The sequence below is a fragment of the Triticum urartu genome, chromosome 7A (genome assembly GCF_056163025.1).
Source record: "Triticum urartu cultivar PI428250 chromosome 7A, HENAU_Tu73, whole genome shotgun sequence".
Lineage (NCBI taxonomy): Eukaryota > Viridiplantae > Streptophyta > Magnoliopsida > Poales > Poaceae > Triticum > Triticum urartu.
The window spans coordinates 18,623,116-18,645,261 of NC_141879.1; the positions used below are offsets into that span (position 1 = coordinate 18,623,116).

General features: G+C 47.5%; 3 protein-coding genes and 2 pseudogenes across 3 annotated transcripts; 1 reads left to right on the plus strand and 4 right to left on the minus strand.

Annotated features, from left to right (window-relative positions):
* Nucleotides 1-1,744: 1,744 nt before the first annotated feature.
* LOC125518067 (F-box/kelch-repeat protein At3g06240-like) lies at nt 1,745-2,922 on the minus strand (annotated as a pseudogene).
* Nucleotides 2,923-3,945: 1,023 nt separating this feature from the next.
* On the minus strand, nt 3,946-5,147 carry LOC125518068 (F-box protein At1g52495-like; annotated as a pseudogene).
* Nucleotides 5,148-5,695: 548 nt separating this feature from the next.
* Nucleotides 5,696-6,919, minus strand: LOC125518069 (F-box protein At5g10340-like). The gene has a single exon (XM_048683021.2). The coding sequence runs from the start codon at nt 6,917-6,919 to the stop codon at nt 5,696-5,698; it is 1,224 nt and encodes a 407-aa protein (XP_048538978.2).
* A 2,752-nt stretch (nt 6,920-9,671) lies between these two features.
* LOC125507733 (uncharacterized) lies at nt 9,672-15,861 on the minus strand. Its single transcript, XM_087536933.1, has 3 exons — nt 14,384-15,861; nt 14,086-14,299; nt 9,672-10,088 (listed from the first exon to the last, which is right to left on the minus strand). Exons 1-3 carry the CDS (start codon nt 15,740-15,742, stop codon nt 9,976-9,978), a joined length of 1,686 nt encoding a protein of 561 aa, XP_087393059.1. The 5' UTR covers nt 15,743-15,861; the 3' UTR covers nt 9,672-9,975.
* Nucleotides 15,862-17,099: 1,238 nt separating this feature from the next.
* On the plus strand, nt 17,100-21,048 carry LOC125528710 (disease resistance protein RGA4-like). The gene is made up of 2 exons (XM_048693144.2): nt 17,100-18,414; nt 18,829-21,048. The coding sequence occupies exons 1-2, from the start codon at nt 17,204-17,206 to the stop codon at nt 20,741-20,743; spliced, it is 3,126 nt and encodes a 1,041-aa protein (XP_048549101.2). The 5' UTR covers nt 17,100-17,203; the 3' UTR covers nt 20,744-21,048.
* Nucleotides 21,049-22,146: the final 1,098 nt, after the last annotated feature.

The following is a 22,146-nucleotide window of genomic DNA, read 5'->3' on the forward strand; positions in this document are numbered from 1 at the left end:
CACTGCCGGTGTATAGTCACGCCAAACAGGTGGGCGTACTTATGTTTTTGAAACACCAAATCTTAAGACGAATCTCAACTGAAACACGGCAAACAGATGGTCGTGTTCAGATTCAAGTATTGACGCCTATCACAACTGAAACACGCCAAACAGATGCATCGTCATGAACTTCAGAGATCCTATCAAACACTGAAGGGGTCCTCATCATCCTTCTTCTCTTCTCCCCCACAAAGTCCTCCAAAGCGGTCACCATCATTGGGCACCCAAATATGCTTCGGCCTCCTCTTTGCATCCTTGTAGGCTCCGCCACCTATCATCTCTCTGGGTGTCCAAAACCGGATGAGTCTGCCTTGGTTTACGAACAAAAGTATGTGGGCGCCGCTGGTACTCATCATTCCTCGAACTAGACCCTGGTCTACCCGAGCCGCTCCTTGAGGATTGGCCCTGTCGCCCCTCCCTCTAGTGAGGTTTTTCCGGGCTGGATGCTTTCTCTCGAGACTCATTCTGTTTGTAGTTGTAGCGGTTGCCCCTTCCAGGCTCCCTATCATCAGATATGTATGCTTTGTTGTTCTGGGAACTTTATATGCTTGGTTTTTCTTTTTTCTTTTCTTTGCTTCTCTATAGCGTATTTCATTTTTTCTTTTATGTTTTTCTTTTCCTGTTCCATTTAAAATTTTTGTTTTCATATTTTCTGTTTTTTTACCACTTTTATCTTTTCAACCTATTCTATTTTATTATTTCCATTCTCATATTTTATATATAAAAAAGGAGTGAACCTTTTTACGTATCATAAATATTTAAGAAATTGTGCGATTTTTTTAACACACCCATGAACATTTTTCTAAGCATGTGATATTTTTACATTTTGTGAGCATTTCTCATACACATAATGATTTTTTATAATTCCATTATAATTGTTTATAGAATTATGAAAAAATTAATGGTACAAATTTTTTTCTGAAATTTAAGTGCACATTTTGTAGGAAACGAGGAAATTTTTTTAAAATCAATGTTGAACATTTTCCAAAAACACATGAAAATATTATAAATGTGTGAACATTTTCAATTTATTTAAAATTTATTTCAGCAATTGCGTGAAAAATGTTTTACATTTTATGAACATTATTTGAAAATGTCATGAACATACTTTTTAAATCCATGGACATTTTTCAAATATCAAGAGTACTTTTTTGAGTAATACAATTTTTTTGAAAAATCATACTAATGAATTTACAAATATCTTCAGAAAATACCATTAATACTTTTTAAACGTTTGAGCATTTTTGAATGTCACAAACATTTTTTTGGATGGTATGAACACTATTTAAAAACTAGAGTAATTTAAAATTAAATTACTTTAAAATGATTTAAATTAGTTTACAAGAAACTTGGAAAATTCAAATATATATATTTAGTGCGGAAAAAGGAAAAAATAAACAAAAAAGATTCTTTTGAGTATCAAATGAGCAAAGAGCAAATTATCAAGAGTTTGAACTTTTAGCAAATTGTTTGAGCTGATCAGCAAGCTAATCTATTTAGTTGTAGGTGCACAGCTTCTCCTGACGAATAATTGAATACTTTTGCAGAAAGGCCATTAGTGACCTAGTGAATTAAAGCTCATCACTATGCCCGCCTTTATGAAATCACTTGTCAAAAATCATACAATCTACCTCGAGCAAACAACTATATTTTTTGTTGAATGAACCAAAGATGACGCTTGTTGATTACACACGGCAATAAGCAGCTAGATTTGAACCAGGGTGGGACTGTAAAAAATTACATCAAACCGCACAACGTCCTTCCCCGAGTATCCAACAAGCATGCCCATGCTGGGGTTATAATACTCCATGAGATTCATGCGAACCATGATCTTATCTCCTTGATAAGTATGACGCCGGAGATAGTCGGATCCATCTTGATACACTATTTCATCATCAAACATGGCAATCAGACGAACAGAAAACCGGTAGTCGAGGACATGCCACGGTTCCCACCGTGGCGCCTTGTTGCCTTGAACATCATCACACATCCATATCTCGACTAATTCGTTGAACCCTTGACGAGGCACAGCTAGCACCCCATTCAACTCGGTTAAGTTGGAGTCAAAACAGTCATCCCCTTGGTACCATGGAGGACCTTTCATGACGCTAAACGTCTCATCTTCAAGGCTAAAGAGGACAAAGCACGGCTTGTTTGCAACACCATCGGGAGATGATTCGTCATACATAAGCAAATCAAGGTTGACTGTCCAGATCAAGGAGCCCTTGAAGAAGATTGCCGTCCGTCCTACTACGAAGGGGTAGGGTGGTTGTGCGGACGTCTCACGCCAGTATAGGTCCTTTCCGACTGTGAACACCTCCATCCCAATACCACCCGCCATGGCATGCGTGTCATGGTTGAAGAAGCGAGCGACCTTGTAGGCATTGGAGCGATGGTCGCGCCCGAAGCCGAACGCCTGGTGGCCTTCTACTTCCAGGCACCGACGTGGCGCAACGCTGTTGGGGCTCCAAGGTAGTGTGAGGACTCGGTGTGTGACTGGGTTGAGCACACACACGCTAGCCTCGGTGGGCAACAACATGCATGCCTCCTCCACGTCACCTCGGCAGGGAGCGAGGAGGTGTCATGTAAGAGGGCTGCGGCATGCGGCCGGCTCTCCTCCCACCGGTACAATCCCGGGGTGGTGACCGCATCTTGGATTATCCTAGGTTTGACCACGTGGCTGTAGGCACGTGGTGGGATGAGCAGGCTATGGTATTTTTCATTTTGCTGGAGAAGTTGGCGGAGGTGCGATTGAGCGAAGGAGGGATCTCCGGAGATGGTGTCGTGCCAGGCCTTGCAGACGCATTGTAGCCGCAGGAGAGATTTGAGGGGCAGCCAAACTAGGATTTCCCACACGATCAGCTCGTTTGGCAGGCACACCATCCTGGCCAAATGGCGTTGTCTGCCGCAGCCGTCGGACGCGAGGACCAAGTTGTGGCTGCGTACGTATCCTAATTGTTAACCCTTTGGTTAATCTTGTGCTTATATACGCACGATAGAGTCCAAACCCAGTCGGACACGTAGATCAACTTCTGGAAACTAACTCGAACTTTTGGTAACAACACTTGGAATTTGACTCCTCAAATCTGACGTTTCGTTTGCCGTGTGACCGTGCCGGGAATTCAATTTTCTCTTGCATGGCGTGCTCCTCGGCTGCAAACCAAATAAGGAATATTTTGCAGAAACTGTTAAGAGTGACCTAGTTATATGAAGCTCATCATCATGCAAGCCCATATGAAATCATATAAAAGTCCATAAAATTTACGTCCTGCAAACAACTCTATTAGAAATACCAGTGACGGTCCATGCTGATTACATTTTTTTTTTGGCAGTGAGTCCATGCTGATTACATAGCGAGCAATAAGCCAGCTAGAAAGCTCCCCCAAAAAAAAAGCCATCGAGATTTTTATAAATTTACCATTTAATTCTTCTAATTTCTAAGGCTTGTTATTTTAGCCATAAGCATGATTAAATCCAACTATGATTAAAATGTCTTTTGGAATATTTATTTCACTAATTAAATCAAATGGAAACTCAAAATAAAGGAGTCATGATTTAATTATTGATGCCTAAAACTGGCAACGGAGAAATTTGGTAAAACACAAGGAAAGAAGGACGCTAAAATTTTAGTCGGTGGAACTTATCAGACAACATTGAACCGATTGTTAGCTTTGTATTGTCAAAATTGCTCAGGAGAATTGTGAACATTAAATTCCTCCCAATAAAAGCACAAATCAACCACAAAAAATAAAGATACATGTGCCAGAAATAAGCTAGGTATATGCTAGATAATAATCCATAAAAAGCAAAACACTTGTTCTTCCATTAAGTGTATGCTTGTGTCTTCTCATAAAACAGAAGTGTGTTTCTGACAAATAACTGAATACTTATGCAAAAACAAGCTAACTAGATTTGGACTAGAGAAGGAATAAAAAAGATTACATCAAAGTCCTCCGTGTCCCACCATGGGTATTCAACAAGTGTTCCCATGTCGGGGTTATAATACGCCAAGTCATTCATGTCAATCATAATATTATCTCCTTGACTAGTTTGACGCCGAAGATCTGATAATCCACCTTGGTACACTATCTCATCATCAAATGTGGCTATCAGACGAACACAAGATGAAAAGCCAAAAGCATAGTGTTGCTCCCACCGTTGCAGTTTGTTGCCTTCCGCATCAGCGCACATCCATATCTCAACTGATCCATAGGTGGGCGCTAGACGAAGGACGGCTAACTCACCGTTCAACTCAGCTACACTGTATTCTAAATAGTTGGGTCCTTCAAGCCGTGGAGGACCCGTCATGATGTTAAATGACTCATCCTTGAGGCTAAACCAGACAAAGCACGACATACGTGCACGATCATGTAAAACCAAGTGACCATATTCATACATAAGTGAGTGTTGGTCAACTATCCAGATAAAGGAACCCTTGAAGAAGGTGGCAATTCGCCCTACTAGAAATGGGTACGGTGGCTGTGCGGCCGTCTCATGCCAATAGTGGTCCTTTCCGATAGTGAACACCTTCATCCCAATACCACCCATGGCACGCTTTTCACGATAGAAGAAGCGAGCGACCTTGTAGGCGTTGGAGCGATGGCTGCGACCAAAGCCAAACGCCTGGTGGCCTTTGTGTGTACAACACCGGCGCGGTGCGATGCTGTTGGGGCTCCAAGGCAGCTCGAGGACTTGGTGTGTGGTTGGATTGAGCACGCGCACGATATCCTCGGTCGGCAACAACACAAGTCCATCGCAGTGTGCAAACCCATGCCTGATCCGCGTCTCCTCCACAGGGAACGAGGAGGTGTCATGTAAGAGGGTCGCGTCATGCTGCCGGCTCTCCTCCCACAGGTACAATCCCGGGTTGGTGACCTCATACCGGTCCTAGATTCGACAACTTTGCGATAGACACGTGGTGCGATGAGCAGGCTATGGTATTTTTCTTTTTGCTTGCGAAGTCGGTGGAGGTGCGACTGAGCGAAGGAAGGATTGCCGGAGATGGTGTCGCGCCAGTCCTTGCAGACGCACCTTATCCGCCACAGTGATTTGACGGGCAGACGAACTAGGATTTCCCACACGATCAGCTCGTTTGGCAGACACGCCATCTTTGCCGATTGTGTTGGCTGCCGAAGCCGTCAGGACGCGAGGACCAAGTTGTGGCTGCGTTCGTATCCTTCTATTAAGCCTTTGATTTGATTATTAATCTTGTGCTTATATGTACCCGCGATAGATTCCAAACCGAGTCAGGCACTAACTCGAACTTCACCATCTATGGAAACTAACTCGAACTTTTGGTAACAACACTTGGAATTTGACTCGGAACTTGTTGCCTCCTGAAATCTGACGTTTCGATTGCCGTGTGACTATGAACGGTGAGAGAAATGCAAAATATTCTTCACCTGGAATTCAATTTTCTCTTGCGATGCAGCCATGCATGCCGTACTCCTCGGCTGCAAACCAAATAAGGATTTTTTTTCCGCAGAAACCGTTAGTGACCCAGTTATCTGAAGCTCGTCATCATGCAAGCCCCGGCCTTATGAAATCATATCAAAGTCCATAATATTTACGTCGTTTAAACAAACTTTATTAAAAATAGCAGTGACGGTCCTTGCTGATTACATAGCTAGCAATAAGTAAGCCAGCTAGAAGCTATCTAGATTCTAACTAGGGTCGGAACATAAAATATTACATCGAAGCTTTTGACGGTCCTCCATGAGTATTCAACAAGTGTGCCCATGTCGGGGTTGTAATATCTCAAGACATTCATGCGAGCAATAGCCTTCTCTCCTTTACGAGTTCGACGCCAGAGATAGTCTACTGTATCTTGATACACTATCTCGTCACCAAACGTGGCAATGAGACGCATAGAAAATGGGTAATCGAGCACATGCCGTTGATGCCACCGTGGCGGGTCGTTGCCTTCCACGTCATCGCACATCCATATCTCGACCAATTCACTGTTGGGCCCTGGATGAGGCATGGCTAGCTTCCCGTTCACCTCGGCAAAGTTGGTGTCAAGATAGTCGGCCCCTTCGTACCATGGAGGACCCCTCATGACGCTGAATGACTCGTCTTCAAGGTTAAAACGGACAAAGCACGGCATGTTTGCAGCATCATCCAGATGCGAGTAATCATACATAGGCGAGTAATGGTCGATCGTCCAGATCAAGGAGCCCTTGAAGAATGTCGCCGTTAGTCCGGCTACGAAAGGGTACGGCGGTTGCACGGCTGTCTCACGCCAGCGCTGGTCCTTTCCGATAGTGAACACCTCCATCCCGAGACCGCCCATGCCGCGCGTTTCATGGTGGAAGAAGCAGGCGACCTTGTAGGCGTTGGAGCGATGGTCGCGTCCGAAGCCGAATGCCTGGTGGCCTTCACCTTGGGGGCACCGACGCGGCGCAACACTGTTCGGGCTCCATGGCAGCACGCGGATTTGGCGTGTGGCAGGGTTGAGCACACGCACTGTATCCTCGGCGGGCAGAAACACGAGCCCGTCGCAGTGCGCGAGCCCATGCCTTGTCGCCGCCCCCTCGGCGGGGAATGAGGAGATGTCAAATAAGAGGGTCGCGATGTCCTTCTGGCTCTCCTCCCACAGGTACAGCCCCGGGGAGGTAACCTTCATGTCGGCCCAGGGTCTTCTTGTGTCGCGGGGATCTTCCATGTCACTTTGGCTTTTGATACGTGGCGCGATGAGCAGGCTGTAGGGCTTCTTGACTTGCTGATGAAGGTGGTAGAGGTGCGCCTGAGAGAAGGAGGGGTCGGCGCCGGAGATGATGCCGCGCCAGGCCTTGCAGACGCACCGTAGCTGCAGCAGGGACTTGGTGGGTAGCCGGACCAGGATCTTCCACGCGATCAGCTCGTGAGGCATGCACGGCATCGTCTCCGGTCGATGGACCAACTTGGGGCGTCCATCGTCAGCCATCTTCGAGCGTTTTGGCTGCCGCCGGTATGATTTGTGGCAGCGTGCATACACATTGTGGGATTTCGAGCGTCCAGCATCAGCCGTATATAAGCGCGTACATACTCGACCGAGTCGGACAGGGAAACTGTAGCTAACTCGAACTTGGAAATTTGGATAACATGGAAATTGACTCGGACTTGCCTCCTGAAATCTGATGTTTCGTTTGCCGTGTGAGGTGTGACTACGAACGGGAAAAATAATAATCTAAAACGTTATTCTCTGGGAATTGTTCACGGCATCGTCCTGGACCACAATCCAAAGTCGGTTTCAAATCGAAAATTATGTTGAACTAAATTGGGGCTCGAGTTTTTTTTAACACAATACACACACATACTCTCATACATACGCGCGTACACTCACCCCTATGAACGTATGCACATACACCTAACCCTATGAGCATCTTTAAGAGACTGAACCGACATCATCTTGAGATAGACAAAATCAACTCAGACGTCTCTGTAGTCGATGGTTACTGTGGCAGCGGCCCATCTCCTCTGTGCAGGCGTCCGGGCAGGAGGACAGTCGTTGTCGATGGTGGTGGCGTCGATCTCCGACACTGAGGATATGTAACCGAAGAGGTGGCGGAGGGCGCGCTCCTACTACTTCGCGTGGAGCCCCGCCTTGGCCTTGGCAGACTCCTTCTCCCTCGTGAGGCGCTTCGAAGCTTCGGTCCCTAGCCAGAGAGCCTTCGCATTTTGCGCTGGAGGCGCCTGGCGTCCATCTTCGTCGAGGTCAGTGAACGGTGCATGACCTCGCGGAGGAGATGCTGCTCTGGGTCGATGGGGACGGAGCAGGAGCGTTGGCGGGAGGAGCCGACCCTCCGCCTTTGCCCGCTTAAGCTCACGGCGGTCGTCCTTGGCCTCTGACTCCGGCATGCGCATCCGAAAGTGGGTGGTCGGGTTTGGGCTCGTTAGGTTTTGTCTGATGTCGTCTAACGACATGTCACATGGGCCGCCTTGCCCCGGACTTGTGGCGCCTGACAGCGGGCCACATCCATTAGGTTTTCACCCAGACGTCACAAATCGTCCAATCAGCGTTATTTAAAACTGTCAGCACAGTGATGGCAGTTTTAGAAGAAAAAAAATGAATGATGGTGGTTTTAGAAAGAAATAATAAATCGTGATGGCTTTCTAAATTAGGATCAATGGATGGGGCTAAAAGTTATACAACCGCACAAACCGAACAAAACTGTACACATGTACTCTCCCATCCTATCAGCCTCGATCTCCTTTGATCGATCCTCCTACCCTCCTAGGGCGTGGAGCAGCGACATCTTTGAAAATATTTTTGAAATGAACTTTATCTTCTATTATACTTGTGAGAAAAATTTCACAAAAATAAAATTGCCCTTTGATTTCTTTTCAAAAAAGACAAATTTACGGTCAATAGTGACCTATAATAACAAATAAATTTGGAAAAGCATTAAAATCAGTCGGATGATGTACGCGCTTCGTAAGCCGTCTCCAGCGCGCGCCACGCGTCCGATGGGCACACATGCCGCTTATCTCTCTTCATCCCTTATCTCTTCCTCCCGATGCGCTGAGCCACTCATTCTTTCTTCTGTTTCTTCCTTCAGCCCCCCCCCCCCCCCCCACACACACACACACACCAGCGCCGTCGCCCGTCGCCGTAGACCAGCGCAGCCACCACCGCGCATTGCTGCACCGCTGCTACAAACTGTCGTCGCCTAGTGTCGCTGCAGCGTTGCTACAATTTTTTGTCGCCGCTCACCTCATGCCGCCGTAGGCTAGGCTGGGCGGAAGCTGCTGCCATGGCCGGCGGGACTGCGTGCGACAGATGAAATAGAGCGGGCTCGCCGGCGTTGCGACGAAGCAGCGCGGGGGCGCCAGAGCTGCAGTGAAAGTGTGGCGGCACAGACGGTGTGGTGCTGCATGCTAGCCGACGGGTTGCAGCAGTCGATGAAGAAGAGCAGACTCGCCGGAGTTGCGATGAAGCACCGCCGGAGCTGCGATGAACCTCGCCGGAGCGGCGGGTCGCCGGAGGTGCAATGGAGCGTCACCGGGGCGCCGTCGGTGCGGCCATGACTGGGTTCTGGTGTTGTCTGATCATGCGGCTGGGAGTGTCTGATCGGACGGCTTTGAGGGCGACTTAAATTTGTAACAAATCAATCGGCTGATTTGTAGCAGTTGTCAATAAATTTTGTCTTTTTTGCCCTGAAGTCAACGTTTTTCAGTCGTGAAAATTTGTATACTAGTGCATAACAAAGTCAAGTTTAATCTAAAAATACTTTTGAACTATTTTGACTTTTGTTTAATTATTAAAAAAATCTTTATATAGGGTATATATACAACCAGAAACTATTAGGTATTCCTCGGGATGCACACACTATGGGCCAATTTGGTTCACTTTCTGGGCGTAGTGCGCCCGGCCTTGGCCGGGGGCCTCCGTGGGAGCTGCCTGGCTCTTGTTTGGTTCGAATACTCGTGACCAGGGAGCCAGCCTGGCCGAAGAACAAGGCAGAGCAATTAGCCTGGCCGCTAAACCAGGCAACTTGGTTAGCCTGGTCCACGCAAACCTTTTTGGAAGCCTGGGCTTGCCTGGAGCAGCAGCCTGGGTTGTTTAATCATATGGCTCAAGAAAGTCAGGGGAGAAAATGATTTTTTTTTAAACCGGGCGTAACCCCTTTCCATTACTTTCATAACGGAAATATAACAGTTCAACAACTACCCAGGAGACCAAAGAAAGGGGAACGCGAGTTCAAGCATCCCTGGGAAACCCACGATGAACACCCGTCATCGGGCAATTCACCGCGGGGGAAAACCCAGTGACACCAACATAACCACTACACGCACATAAAAACCACAGGCTGATCAAAGTTTTTATGCTCACGCAGGAGCTGAATACCACACACATCACCAGACACCAGGAAACCCCAAAAGGTAAATCCGAGACAGATGAACCGCGATCGAAAACGGGATGTAGCGGAGCTTCTCTTCTGCCATCCGCATATTTCAGTTGCACCCTCCCCCTGACGCCGCGCAGATACGCATCATGTTCGAGGCGTTGATCCTCAGCATCTTAGCTCCACGCTCCATTGCTTCACGATCTTCGCCCCTCATCAGACCTGCCCAATATGTGATATAATCACAAGCAACATAAATCACGTTAAAAGGGGATCCCAACTTCTTGAACTCAAACGTGGTTTTGTTTCGGCAATTCCACATAGCCCAGCAAAGGGCAGCTAAGCCAAAAGTATAGAACTACTCTCCCTCCGGAAGGAAGCTATATATAGCACCAGGAAAAATATTGCCAAATGTTATTCGGACAGCAGTCCGTACCCAACACGCATCCCACAGTCCTCCCCATGACCCTAGCAATCGAGCATGTGAAGAAGAGATGTTGGGATGTCTCCCTGTTATCACAAAAGGAACAGGAGGGATTCCCCCGCCAATTTCGCCTCCTCATCACATCCCTGGTCAGAATAGAATTTTGAAAAAGTTGCCACAAGAAAATTTGAATCTTAAGCGGGATTTTGGCTTGCCAAATCCATTTGTAGTTACACCCAGCCAAGTTTCGTTCCAGGTATTCATATATGGATTTGGTAGAGAATTTGTTCTTCCTCCCCAAGGACCACACAATTTGGTCAGGTTCGTCAGAGATTGGCCATAGATGTACCACATTACTCGTATTCCTCCACTGCTCCAGCAAGGGAGGATGTAGGCGCCTTCGAAAAAAGTTATCATCTACACCATTCTTAAACTTGGCGACCGTAATCCCTTGATCGTTACAGATGTTGTAAAGCTCATGGAATTTGACACGCAAGGGATTTTCACCCTCGATACAATCATCCCACACTCTTGCCAAGTTACCAGATTTCAGTACTACCTTTCTACCCGCCAGGTAGTGTTCTTTGACTTTCATAATAGACTTCCAAACAGGGGAGTCTCCAAATTTAGTCTTAACCGAGATCACCGTATCTTTTTTGAGGTATTTAGCACGGACAATGTCTTGCCACAGCCCTTGCTGTGTTTCCAGCTTCCACCACCACTTAGTCAGAAGGCTAATGTTTTGTTTATGCAAGTCTTTCACCCCCAGGCCTCCTTTATCCTTGGAGCGGCAGATTCTAGACCATTTAACCAAATGATATCGTTTTCTACCCTCATGTTCTTGCCAGAAGAAGCGTTTACGGTGTTTATCAAGTTTCCCAATCACCTTTTTTGAGAAAAGAAACATAGACATATAATAAAACACTATACTGGTTAGAGATGCATTAAGGAGAATCAAACGACCCCCCGAGGAAGCTGCATTCCCTATCCAGTTTTCACAACATTTGAGAAATCTCTCATCTAAAAAATCCCAGTCTAAACTGCGCAACGTGGAGTAGTCGACTGGCACCCCCAGGTACTTCATGGGGAAGTGTCCAATGTTGCAGTTAAACAGCTCGGAGTAAAAGGCAATTGTCTCATCATCTCCTCCTACACAAAGAACCTCACTTTTCATGAAATTAATTTTCAAACCTGACATAAGCTCGAACATGTACAGAAGAAGTTTAAGGTTTATAGCTGCATCTTTGTCATGCTCGAAGCATATGACCGTGTCATCCGCGTACTGTAATATTGCCACCCCACCCTCTATCAGGTCCGGAGCAAGCCCAGTAAGCAGCTTTTCTTTCTGAGCATTGAGGATCATTTTCGAAAGGGTTTCTACAGCAATATTAAACAAGAAGGGGGAGTGGGGATCACCTTGACGGACCCCTTTGTGACTTTGGAAGTAGGGTCCATTCTCATTATTGAGTTTAATACTCAGGGTGCCATTCCTAAGGATCTTATCCACCCACCCACACCAGGTAGGCCCAAAACCCCGATTGCGATGACATTCGATAAGGAAGTCCCGATTTATCTTGTCATACGCCTTTTCAAAGTCCAATTTTAACACCACACCAACTTTCTTCTTATGGTGTGTGTGATGCAGCACTTCGTGCAACGTAAGGATCCCATCCATAATGTTCCTATGTTTGATAAAGGCATTTTGGTGTTTACTAATCAGCTTGTCAGTAAAGATGGCCACCCTATTGTCCAAGACCTTAGTAATGAGCTTATAGGGGCATCTGAGCAGGCAGATAGGGCGATATTGCTGAATTTTTTTGGCCCCATTCAGCTTGGGAATCAAGGTGATAATGCCATAATTCAGCCAGGCTACATCCAGGGTATTGTTATGAAAGGCTTCAAACAATCGCATTATATCTTTTTTGATGAAATCCCAGCAGTGTTTATAAAATTCCGCCGGGATATTGTCAGGTCCAGGAGCCCTATTACTTTTCATACCAAATAAGGCCTTTTTTACTTCTTCTTCTGTGAACACACTTGTTAGGATGAGATTATCATCTTCAGTAAGCCTTTCGTCATTAGACCAGGTTTCTGGGGAGAGGTGGAACAGATTTCCACTGGCTGGGCCAAACAATTCTTTATAATAGGAAGTGGCATGAGCCAAGAGCTCCTTTGTGCCTTCTATAACCATATCCCCATTAGTGAGCGAGTGAATGGTGTTTTTCCTCTTTTTTCCATTAGCTATACGATGAAAATAGGCTGTATTGTGATCCCCTTTGAGCAGCCATCGCTCATTCGAGTGCTGAAGCCAAAACAGCTCTTCTTCAGCAAGTATCTCGTTAAGCTCTGCGCACAAGGTGGTCCTTTTCTCATAAGTTTTAGAATCCAGGGGGCCACATTCCTCCAATTTTTCTATCTCTTCCAGCTCTTTTTTAACCCATTTCTTCCTTTTTCTGGCATGGCCGAAGAGATGGGAGCCCCAGCCTTTAAAGTATTTTTTTTCTACGCTTTAGTTTTATATTTAGAATATCAATAGGGTCCTCAGATTGCACAGGTTGCTCCCAAATGGTCTTAGCTTTTTTGTAAAAATCCTCATTCTTTAACCAGCTGAGTTCAAATCTGAACTCACGTTGGCGCATGGGACTTCTATTCATTGGGTTAGTCATCAACAACAACGGGTTGTGATCAGAAACATCTCTAACTAGTTTACGAACTGCAACCAGTGGGAATAGACCTTCCCAATCAAAGCTCATGAGCACTCTGTCGAGTTTCTCGAGCGTGGGATGTCTCTGTTTATTGGACCACGTGAATCTGCCTCCTTCCATGTGAATCTCTCTAAGGTTTAACGCCTGGATGATAGTGTTAAATCTGTCCATATGATGAGACCTATGGAGAGACTTGTTCTTATCACTACCATCCCTTAAAATGTTAAAATCACCGCCAATTATATAGGGGTTTTTAATATTGCTACACACCGAGGCAAGTTCATCTAGGAACTCATCTCTCTTCTCCTCTTGAGCTGCCCCATAAACCACCACAAGGGTCCAGACACACTTGAGTTTAGTGTCAGAGACCGTGGCCTGTAACATATATTTCCCTGTCTCCCAAGACATTTTTTCCAAGGTTTCTTTTTTGATCCCACAAAGGATCCCACCAGATTTACCAGTGGAAGGAATCCAGTTCCAACTAAACCTTTCGAAGGGGTCAACTTTCCTAAGATATTTAGGAGTAAAGTTATCTTTCTTCGTTTCTAGGATGCCCATAAAGTCGAGGGAGTGGTCTCTAATGATATCAGAGAAGCAGGTAGTCCTCCCTCTTTTTCTTGCCCCTCTGCAATTCCAAAATAGACCGTTCATTTTTTCTTTTTTCTTCCTTTTCTGCTGAAAGCGCTACTAGGAGGCTGAGTAGAGCTTCCAGCATCATTTTGCAAGGCTACCCCATTTTTTTGACTCCTCGTGACCGGTCTAGCTATAATCACCTTAGGTTTCCAATCCCTCTTCTTCCTAGACCGCACTACTGTAAAATGTTCCTCATCCACCTCATTCTCCTCTTCCCATCTCATTTTTAGAGGTGTCTGATCCCCTTTCCCGTTAGTAAGAATCATTTTATTACTAATAGCATCATGCTTATCAACATTGTCTACGTTTTTTTCCATGTTTCTACAATTCTCAAGCTCTTGGAGGATATCCACACTAGTAAAATCATTGTCAGGAATATTAATACCCATTTTAACAGCTCTGAGAATAAGTTCAGGATCGGACAAAGCATCAAAAGAGTTAAGGTTGTGTGATATACCTTCCAGATCTCGCTTTTTAGCTACAACTATAGCTTTTTCATCCACCCTCTCCATCTTGTTGTGGGCGTTGCGTAGGCTGAAACGGAGATTTTCTTCCGTAACCAGCGGAGGAGCAGCCAACACTTCGTTCTCCATCTCACCCTCGGGCGATTCCACTCTGTATTCATTAGTGATTATCGCACCATCACAGCAAGTAGTAACACCACCCACCTGCTGAGATTTTTTCACAACATCAGAGTAAGATTTTTTAAGTAGGTTTTTACTACTATTTGCAGGAATCTCAACAGGAGGCCTTACTTTTTCCTGAGCCATCTCAAAGGCCATGGTGTCAATGAGAAGTGTGTTGTGCATCGAATCATCCGAATCAGTACTCTCTTGAGACTCCCGAATTGGGTCTGATTTATCTCCATGGGGAATGTAGGGAGATTTCCCTCCAAGCCCATGTGATATGTCAGCTTTCTGAGCTCCAGGAGTCATAGAGGGAACATTTCTTCTTTCAATACTGTTCGTATTAGGATTAGTAGGGGCTTGAATCTTTTCCTTCTCCCTTTTTGGGTCTCTCACCAGGATCTGGTCCATCTCATAGTAAAAGTTATATAAATGATCTCCCAGTACAGCTTCAGCTACAATAGGGATCTCATCAACATTTCTACATCCTATCCTAACCCGGGCAGAGGCCGGACGGTGTAGGGTAGCTGCATCGATTTCCAGAGGGACCCCGACCAGAGAAGCCACATATGCCAGATTCCTTTCACTTCTTTTATCAAGAGGAACATTGCTCACTTTAATCCATGCCATTTCCATCACCCCCTTAGCCCCAATTGCAGAGGACCAGCGCGTAGCATGGATCACTGCCCCACTGGTTTTAAGGATGACTTTTCCAACATAGCAAATCTGTGCAACTGCACGAGGATTAGGGAAACGAACAACAAACACCCCCGGTCCTATTGCATGAGCAGAGCATCTCCATCCAGTAGCAAGATAAGCATTTAAATCTAGTTCCATTTGACGGGTAGAGGTTTCCCCTTCCACTACAGTGACAACAATGTTGTTGGCCCTCTCCTTAATCTGATTAGCAGTACAAGAGTCATGAATGTAGTAAAATCCCTGCCCCTTAGATTGAAATGCGCACATAGGTGCCATACACTCCCAAGGAAGAAATTCCACACACACGGATGCCAGATGGCCTAGCTTACTAGATCTCTCACAATAAGCCTGAGGGCATCGAGTAGGTGGATGATCATGAGACTTGCAAATAGGACAAGCATCAAGTTTCTTAGGAGGAGGTATCTGAGTAGGGTTTCTTCTTCCCTGAACCTGACGAGGAGAAGATGCAGCCTGGCGTCCAGCAGTGGTATCACCTGAGCCCGATGAAGCCTGGGTCTTCTGCACCCAGATCCCACCCTCCTGGGACTCATTGTGGCCGGTACCTGCCGCCTCATCCCAGCGCGAGGTATCTCCCGACCCCGACTGGATCATGGCGGAGGTGTTGTTGGAGTGGTTGCCTCCATCTTCGCGACGCCATGAGAACTTGTTGCGGTCTCCTCCGCGGCCGTTGCCGCGGCCGCCATGGCGCCCTCCTCCGCGATCCGAGTGGCCACCGTCGCCACCTCCGCGCCTCTCTCCCTGGAATCCGCGTCCCGCATCATTCGCCATGGGCGGGGTGGCTGCGACCGCCGCGAACGAGCGAGGGTCACCCCCAACCTTGCCCTCCCACCACTCAAATGTTTCTGGATTTCTGGATCTAGGGTTCTTCGCCGCCGCCCAGAAGTGGGAGAAGGAGACCTCTAGGTCAAGGATCGGGTGGGGAGGAGATTTTATACCAGTGCTGTCGCCCGCGGGGGTGGGGTGGATTGCCCCCACGTGTCACACATCCGCCATTGATGGTTTGTTGGTGGGGTTTGGCTGCGCTCCGGTTCGGCTCGGTCCTGTTGTGCGCAGATCCGCCCGGCTTCCGTGTACCGCAGCATCATGTCTCGTACCGCCCAGCACCTCCGGTGCGGTGGTCGTCGGCGGGATTCGATCCTGCACCTTGGCGAAGTGACAGGGGAAGGAAATCATGTCGCCGATGTCAATCCCTTCCCCCTCACGGAGGAAGCGCCTATCGATCGTGACACCACGCGTATCCACGAGGACAAGGCGGAGCGCATCGTGTCGCTGAACAAGCACACCATCGCTGAAGGAGATCGTGCGTGCTAGAAGGTCGGCGGCGTACGAGACTCGCCAACGTGTGTCGGGCACACCGCCATTCCCTCCGCTCGTGCTCGCCCTCATCGTTTCGCCTCCTGCGTCGAACTGCACCCCACAAAAGTTGGCCTTGCTGTGGACCAAGTCGGGAGAAAATGAATTGTTGTGTCAAAGAGAAAAATGACATATTAGCGCTCATCAGGCCAGGCTGTGAACAAAACAGGCACTTCGCTCGCCTGACCGGACAGATTTTTTGAAGTTCTCAGGCACATGCCAGACAACAATATATCCTAGGCGTGGTGTCCAAGACATCAACCAAACTGGCTGTATTTCTCTAATCCATCATTCGAACTCTTTCTTGCGATCATCACCAGAAAAAATAATAACATAAATGATTTACGGCTTTGGGAATGTTATAATGTTTTAGATGCTTGTGAAATATCATGACGACAAACTGAGCCTAGATCACATAGATAGGTTCTTTGTGGTGGAACCATCCCATCTGTGTTTAAGTCTGAAACTTGACACTGGTGATCGCATTTTCCTGTATTTATTCAAGACTTTCCGACGATATTTGTTTAGTAGGAGGAGACGTTTCTGTCGACTACATAGGCTTCTGTGATGACTTCTTCAATCTCAAGATGATATGCCGGCTTAGTCTCTCGAAGTCGCCTATAAATGTAGGATGTGCGTGTATGTATTTATAGAGATGAGTGTATATTCATATAAATAATCGTCTGCGAGTTGTTACTGTGTTAAAATCTATTAGCAACATGTCATGATGAAGTAATATTAGCATTGACTCGTTGACCTGAGTGTTGCGAGGTGGCTTCCCCTCCCCCATTCTCATCCCCTTTTCCTCCGGCCACACTCCCCCGCTAGCTAGCCATTGACCGTGCCGGTGATTCCCGGCCAAGGAAAGGGAGAGCAATGGAGGCGGCGATAATCTGCGCGCTGCTGAAGACCACGCTGCCGAAGGCCCTGTCGGCGCTGGGCGGGAGCAGGGACGTCCGGTCCATCCAGTCGGAGCTCAGGTACATCGAGGCCGCCATCCAGGACCACCGCAGGAGGAGCGGCGGCAGGGACACGAGCCACCTGCGGGCGGCGTGGATCCAGGACCTCACGCTCTTCGCCTTCGACATCGAGGACTGCGTCGACCGCTTCCTGCGGCAGGAGATGCCGCCGGAGGACGGCGAGGCCGGCTTCCTCCGCCGCTCCGCCCACGCCGCCAGGAGCACGGTGTTCACGCGCACGTTGTTCTCCCTCAGGATCCGCAAGCTCAAGGCCAGATCCGAGGAGATTCACCGGCGCCTGAAGCGGTACATCGAGGAGGAGGCGGCGGAGGGGACGATACCAGACGGCGGCGGGGCGCCGGTCCCTGCCGCTCGGTGCGGTGCTCCGGCGGCGGCGGTGGGCATGGACGAGCCTCTTGGGGAGCTTCTTGAGCTCGTGCGGGAACCTGGGGGGGCGTCGGAGGGGAAGCTCAGGGTGATCTCCGTCGTCGGCTTCCATGGCCTGGGTAAGACTCTTCTTGCCCACCAGGTGTTCGATCACGGCGACGTGCGCCGCCTGTTCCCTCTGCGAGTTTGGGTTTGCGCGGTGGGCAAGGGCACGCCGGAGGTTCTCAAGGAGATGCTCGATCAAGTGCTCCAGAATGGTGCGGGCACCTCCGCCGACAGGGCCCGGCAGGTTGACTCTGCACCTGTGACCACCACGACCACCTCCAAATCCAACTGCGTCATCCCAGAGGTCGAGGAGAATGGCATTGAGGAAGTCCAGAATGGTGAGAGTGCCTCAGCCGGTGTCGTCAACGGCGGCAGTACATGGCGCCAGTGCCTCCAAGCAGTTTGGTGGACTCTCGCGACGATACTGCTGTACATCTTGTCCCCGGCGTTCACCGTGGCAAACATGGTGCGAGCCTCTTCTGTCCAAGATGAGTCTGCAGACATACATACTGCTACTGCGAATGTGAGTATCTCCACAAGCACCAAGATCGCCGCACAAGTCGATGAGAACAAGAGTGTCCAGATGAAGAGGCAAGCTGACAGGGGCAAGGCTATTCAGGAGGACACTCACTTGGAAGGTGTATGTGATACAACGCTCATCGAACAACGTCTAGGATCATACCTGAAGAATAAAAGGTGATCTCTTTTTTTTTGTTGATTAATTTTCTCTACACACATATATACAGGTTCACGGCTTACACATATAAAAGATACTCCGTGCTATAGAATAATTTGGTAAATCTATACTACTGTAATTTCAACAGCTAAATGAGTTCTTCATATGTAACCAATAATTTACAAGAATAGTTGCTCTGGGCAATCTTTTGTAGGATTATGTATGAAGTGATTAATTCTGACATAGAAATCTAAGTGGAAACATTTAAACTCAACTCTGTTTTGTAAGATCTAGTTCTGATTGTTCGGTCAGTCTCGAGAGTAAGTTTAGTTAGTATATTACTTACTATTTAGTCCGTCTCAAGATCTATTTAGCTGCAGAGGAGAAGGGATATATTACTTACTATTTTTATTTCCTCAATTTACGTTTTGTAGGTATTTGATTGTAATTGATGGCATGCAAACAGAAGAATTGTGCAACATAACATCTGTATTCCCTGTGGATGACGGAGTGGACAGCAGAGTTATTGTGACGACAACCATTAAGAAAATAGCAAGACGCTGCAGCTCTGCCAATGGCCGTGTGTACAAAATGAAAACACTTGATGACAATGATTCAAGAAAGTTGTTCTTCGAAGTATTTTCCAAGGGTAAGTATTCAGTTGCTGATGCAACGGAGTTGAAAGCATCTGCCCTCCTAGAGAAATGTGGCGGCCTACCGCTTGCCCTTGAAAGCAAAGCAAAGTTTCTGAAGAGTGAAGAAGACCTGACCAAGAGTAAATGTGAAGATGCCTGCCGCAAGCTTTGTGCTCCAGAAAGATGTGAGGACACATTGGGAAGAATGCATGGGGTTCTCGCCAGCAGCTACGAGAGTCTATGTAGCCTTGTTCTCCAGCAGTGCTTGCTATATTTCTGCATGTTCCCGCGTGGCCATCGTGTCAGGCGGAATCCTCTAATCAGGCGGTGGCTGGCGGAAGGACTTGTACATGTACAACCAGGGGATGCAGTGAGCACCACACCCCAAGACATCGCAATTGAGAATTTGGAGACCCTGATCGACCGTAGTATCATTCAGTCCACGGAAGTGAGCACCTGTGGGAATGTGAAGAGATGCCAACCTCCTGGGATGATGCTCGAGTACATTGTCCGCAAGTCCATGTCTCAAAATTTCATCACCTTGCTTTGTGGTGAGAGTGAGACGGCCGGAGAATGGGACTACGTTCGCCGACTTTCTCTCCATGATTACTGTGCTGAAAAACTGCCCAAGGGCTTATCTCGTCTGCGGACCCTGGCGGTATTCCCTACCGGGGATGCTGCTAAACACGGACCTACATTGAATTTTGCCAAGTATGACCTACTGCGAGTGTTGGATTTAGAAGAATGTGATGGTCTGAATGACGGGCACCTCCAGAACATATGCAACCTTGTGTTTCTGAAATATCTGAGCCTCGGGGGGCGCATTAGTGAGGTTCCAAAGAAAATTGCCAAGCTGCAATGGTTGGAGACACTGGACCTGAGAAGAACCAAGATAGAGAAGGTGCCCATAGAAGTCATCCAGCTCCCCCAATTAAAACATCTCCATGGCAAATTTCAGCTTATTGAAGGTGACTGCGGAAAGATAAATTCAGAGTACTTGTCAAAGAGAAGTATCCTGGAGACACTTTCAGGATTTGTTACGGGAGAGAGCGAAGGATTTCCACAGCTGATGAGGCACATGAAGCGGCTGAGGAAGGTGAAAATATGGTGCGAATCCACCGCAAATAGAAGAAACCTGGACCAACTTGGGGAAGCCATCAAGATGTTCATTCGTGATGGGAACGAATGGCCTCATCGTTCCCTATGCATTAACTTCCAAGAATGCTCAGACCCATTCTTGGGTTCTCTGAAAGCCCCTGGCAGTCTTGCCTCGCTGAAGCTGCGCGGCAACCTCAGCGGATTCCCTCAGTTTGTTACCAAGCTGAACAGAATCGAGGAGCTGTGTCTGTCGTCGACTAACCTAAGCCGAGGTGTTCTTCTATCTGGGAGTCGTCTGGACACACTTAAGTATCTGAAGCTGATCGAAGACAACATCGGGCCTCTCGAAATACGCCACGAGCACTTCCCAAGCATCCGGCGCATATGGCTCGTCGGCGTGAAAAGTCTGCACTCTGTAACGACCGGAGCTCTGCCACATCTTACTTCGCTTCATATGATCTGTGAATCTTTAGATGGTCTTGCTGGCATCGAAATCGGACGCCTAGAAGGATTAAAGGAAGTCAGGCTGCATTCTGCAGTCGACCAAGGAACAAAAGATGCATGGAAGGAAGCTGCAAGGAGCCACCCTAAAAGGCCTGACGTTCTTCTTCACTGACTACTGTTCTGTGCTGGGTCGATGTATCTCTTCAAAGTTATGTAGATTACTTGGTTACAATTGTTGGTTTTAGGACAGAGATAGTCATTTCTATTGCTGCTTTTTATTCTTACCACACAATCATCTGTGTGTGGCAACGGGAGCATAGTATTTTAATAGATTAGCCCGTGATTTACGTTATCCATATGAATGTGATTGTGTAAATAAAGTATTTTATTTGGTAAGCATTCATTGACTTACCAAAGAAAACATAAGGGCAGTGCCATGTGTCATCGAGTGATAATGTAAAAAGATTGACCGTCTCGCCCGCTGTTGGATGGAGCCCCGAATAGCCGCCTGATCTCTCCCATGTGAGCGTGGGTCTTTGCAACAAGGCTTTTTTTTTAAGGGAGTCTTTGCAACAAGGCTAGTGTTACGGTCGGCCCTATGCAACCGGAGCCTTGTTGCAATCTTCCGGGGCCGCTTTTTTCCTTCTAAAACAAGGCCTTTGTTGCAGTCACAACAAAGTCTGCAATAAATTCCCATGATTTATTTGTTTTCTCCTTGTCCTTTTATCCCTTGAAACAAAGCCTCTTTTCCAATCGCAGCAAAATCCCATCAATTTGTTGACAAGGGAAACACTAGTGTTCCTACCATCTAACCCTTTGATTTGAGGAAGATTTCTATTGAAATTGGCGGCCTACAGCGAGTGAAAAGGGGTGTGTGGATTGGTTCCTGATAAGATGGACCTTTCTCTGCTCCTCTTGTTACCAACGGAGCCATCAAACAGGGAAGATGAGGGGGAATGAGGCCATGTTTGTTTGGGTTTTTACTTCTGCTTTTTAGTTTTTCCATTTTGACAAAAGGCCAAAAAAAACTCTTAAATATGTGCTTCGGCTTTCCGGCATTGCCCCCTCGTCCCATTCCGGCTTGGCTCTTTGGTAGGTGTTGCAGATGTCTTGCTCTTGGTCATCAAGCGGCTGATTGCAGAGATCCCTTGAGGTGCTTCCGCTGTTTGGAGAACGGCCACTGGGCGCGTGGGTGTCGCAATGCTTGGCATCCATTCAGCTCACTTGCATGCCTTGCCATGCCGCCACGGTCTCGCCTCGACACCGAGCATTGCCGAGCTCCAGCTCCTTGTGATGGCCCGATGGAATCCCAGCTCCCCTCCAAGGCGCTTCACCGCAGGTCCTGGGCATCGGTCGTTTCCGCTCATGCTGAGTCGGCAACCCCATCTGATGTACTGCTCCAGTCCACTCTAGCAGCCCAGGCTGAGCTCCTGGTGCGTGTTGGGAGCTTTCTGGAGCGAGCGGAGGCTGCTCTGGAAAAGCTCTCTCTTGTGCCGGCTGTGTTGCAATCCGCTCCTACGCCACATCCTCCTAGTGAGGTTGATGTTGGTGGCTCAGTGGAGAATAGGGTTGCGG

What these genes read in the sequence shown, in the direction of transcription:
- LOC125518069 (XM_048683021.2), bottom strand. Translation starts at nt 6,919, where the DNA reads ATGCCGTGCATGCCTCACGAGCTGATCGCGTGGAAGATCCTGGTCCGG.
- LOC125507733 (XM_087536933.1), bottom strand. Translation starts at nt 15,742, where the DNA reads ATGGCGAATGATGCGGGACGCGGATTCCAGGGAGAGAGGCGCGGAGGT. An exon ending in TTGAGATGGCTCAGGAAAAA is followed by an intron (nt 14,300 to 14,383) that starts GTAAGGCCTCCT and finishes AAAAAATCTCAG; the next exon opens with CAGGTGGGTGGTGTTACTAC. An exon ending in TAAAAAGCGAGATCTGGAAG is followed by an intron (nt 10,089 to 14,085) that starts GTATATCACACA and finishes CATATTGGGCAG; the next exon opens with GTCTGATGAGGGGCGAAGAT.
- LOC125528710 (XM_048693144.2), top strand. Translation starts at nt 17,204, where the DNA reads ATGGAGGCGGCGATAATCTGCGCGCTGCTGAAGACCACGCTGCCGAAG. An exon ending in TCATACCTGAAGAATAAAAG is followed by an intron (nt 18,415 to 18,828) that starts GTGATCTCTTTT and finishes TACGTTTTGTAG; the next exon opens with GTATTTGATTGTAATTGATG.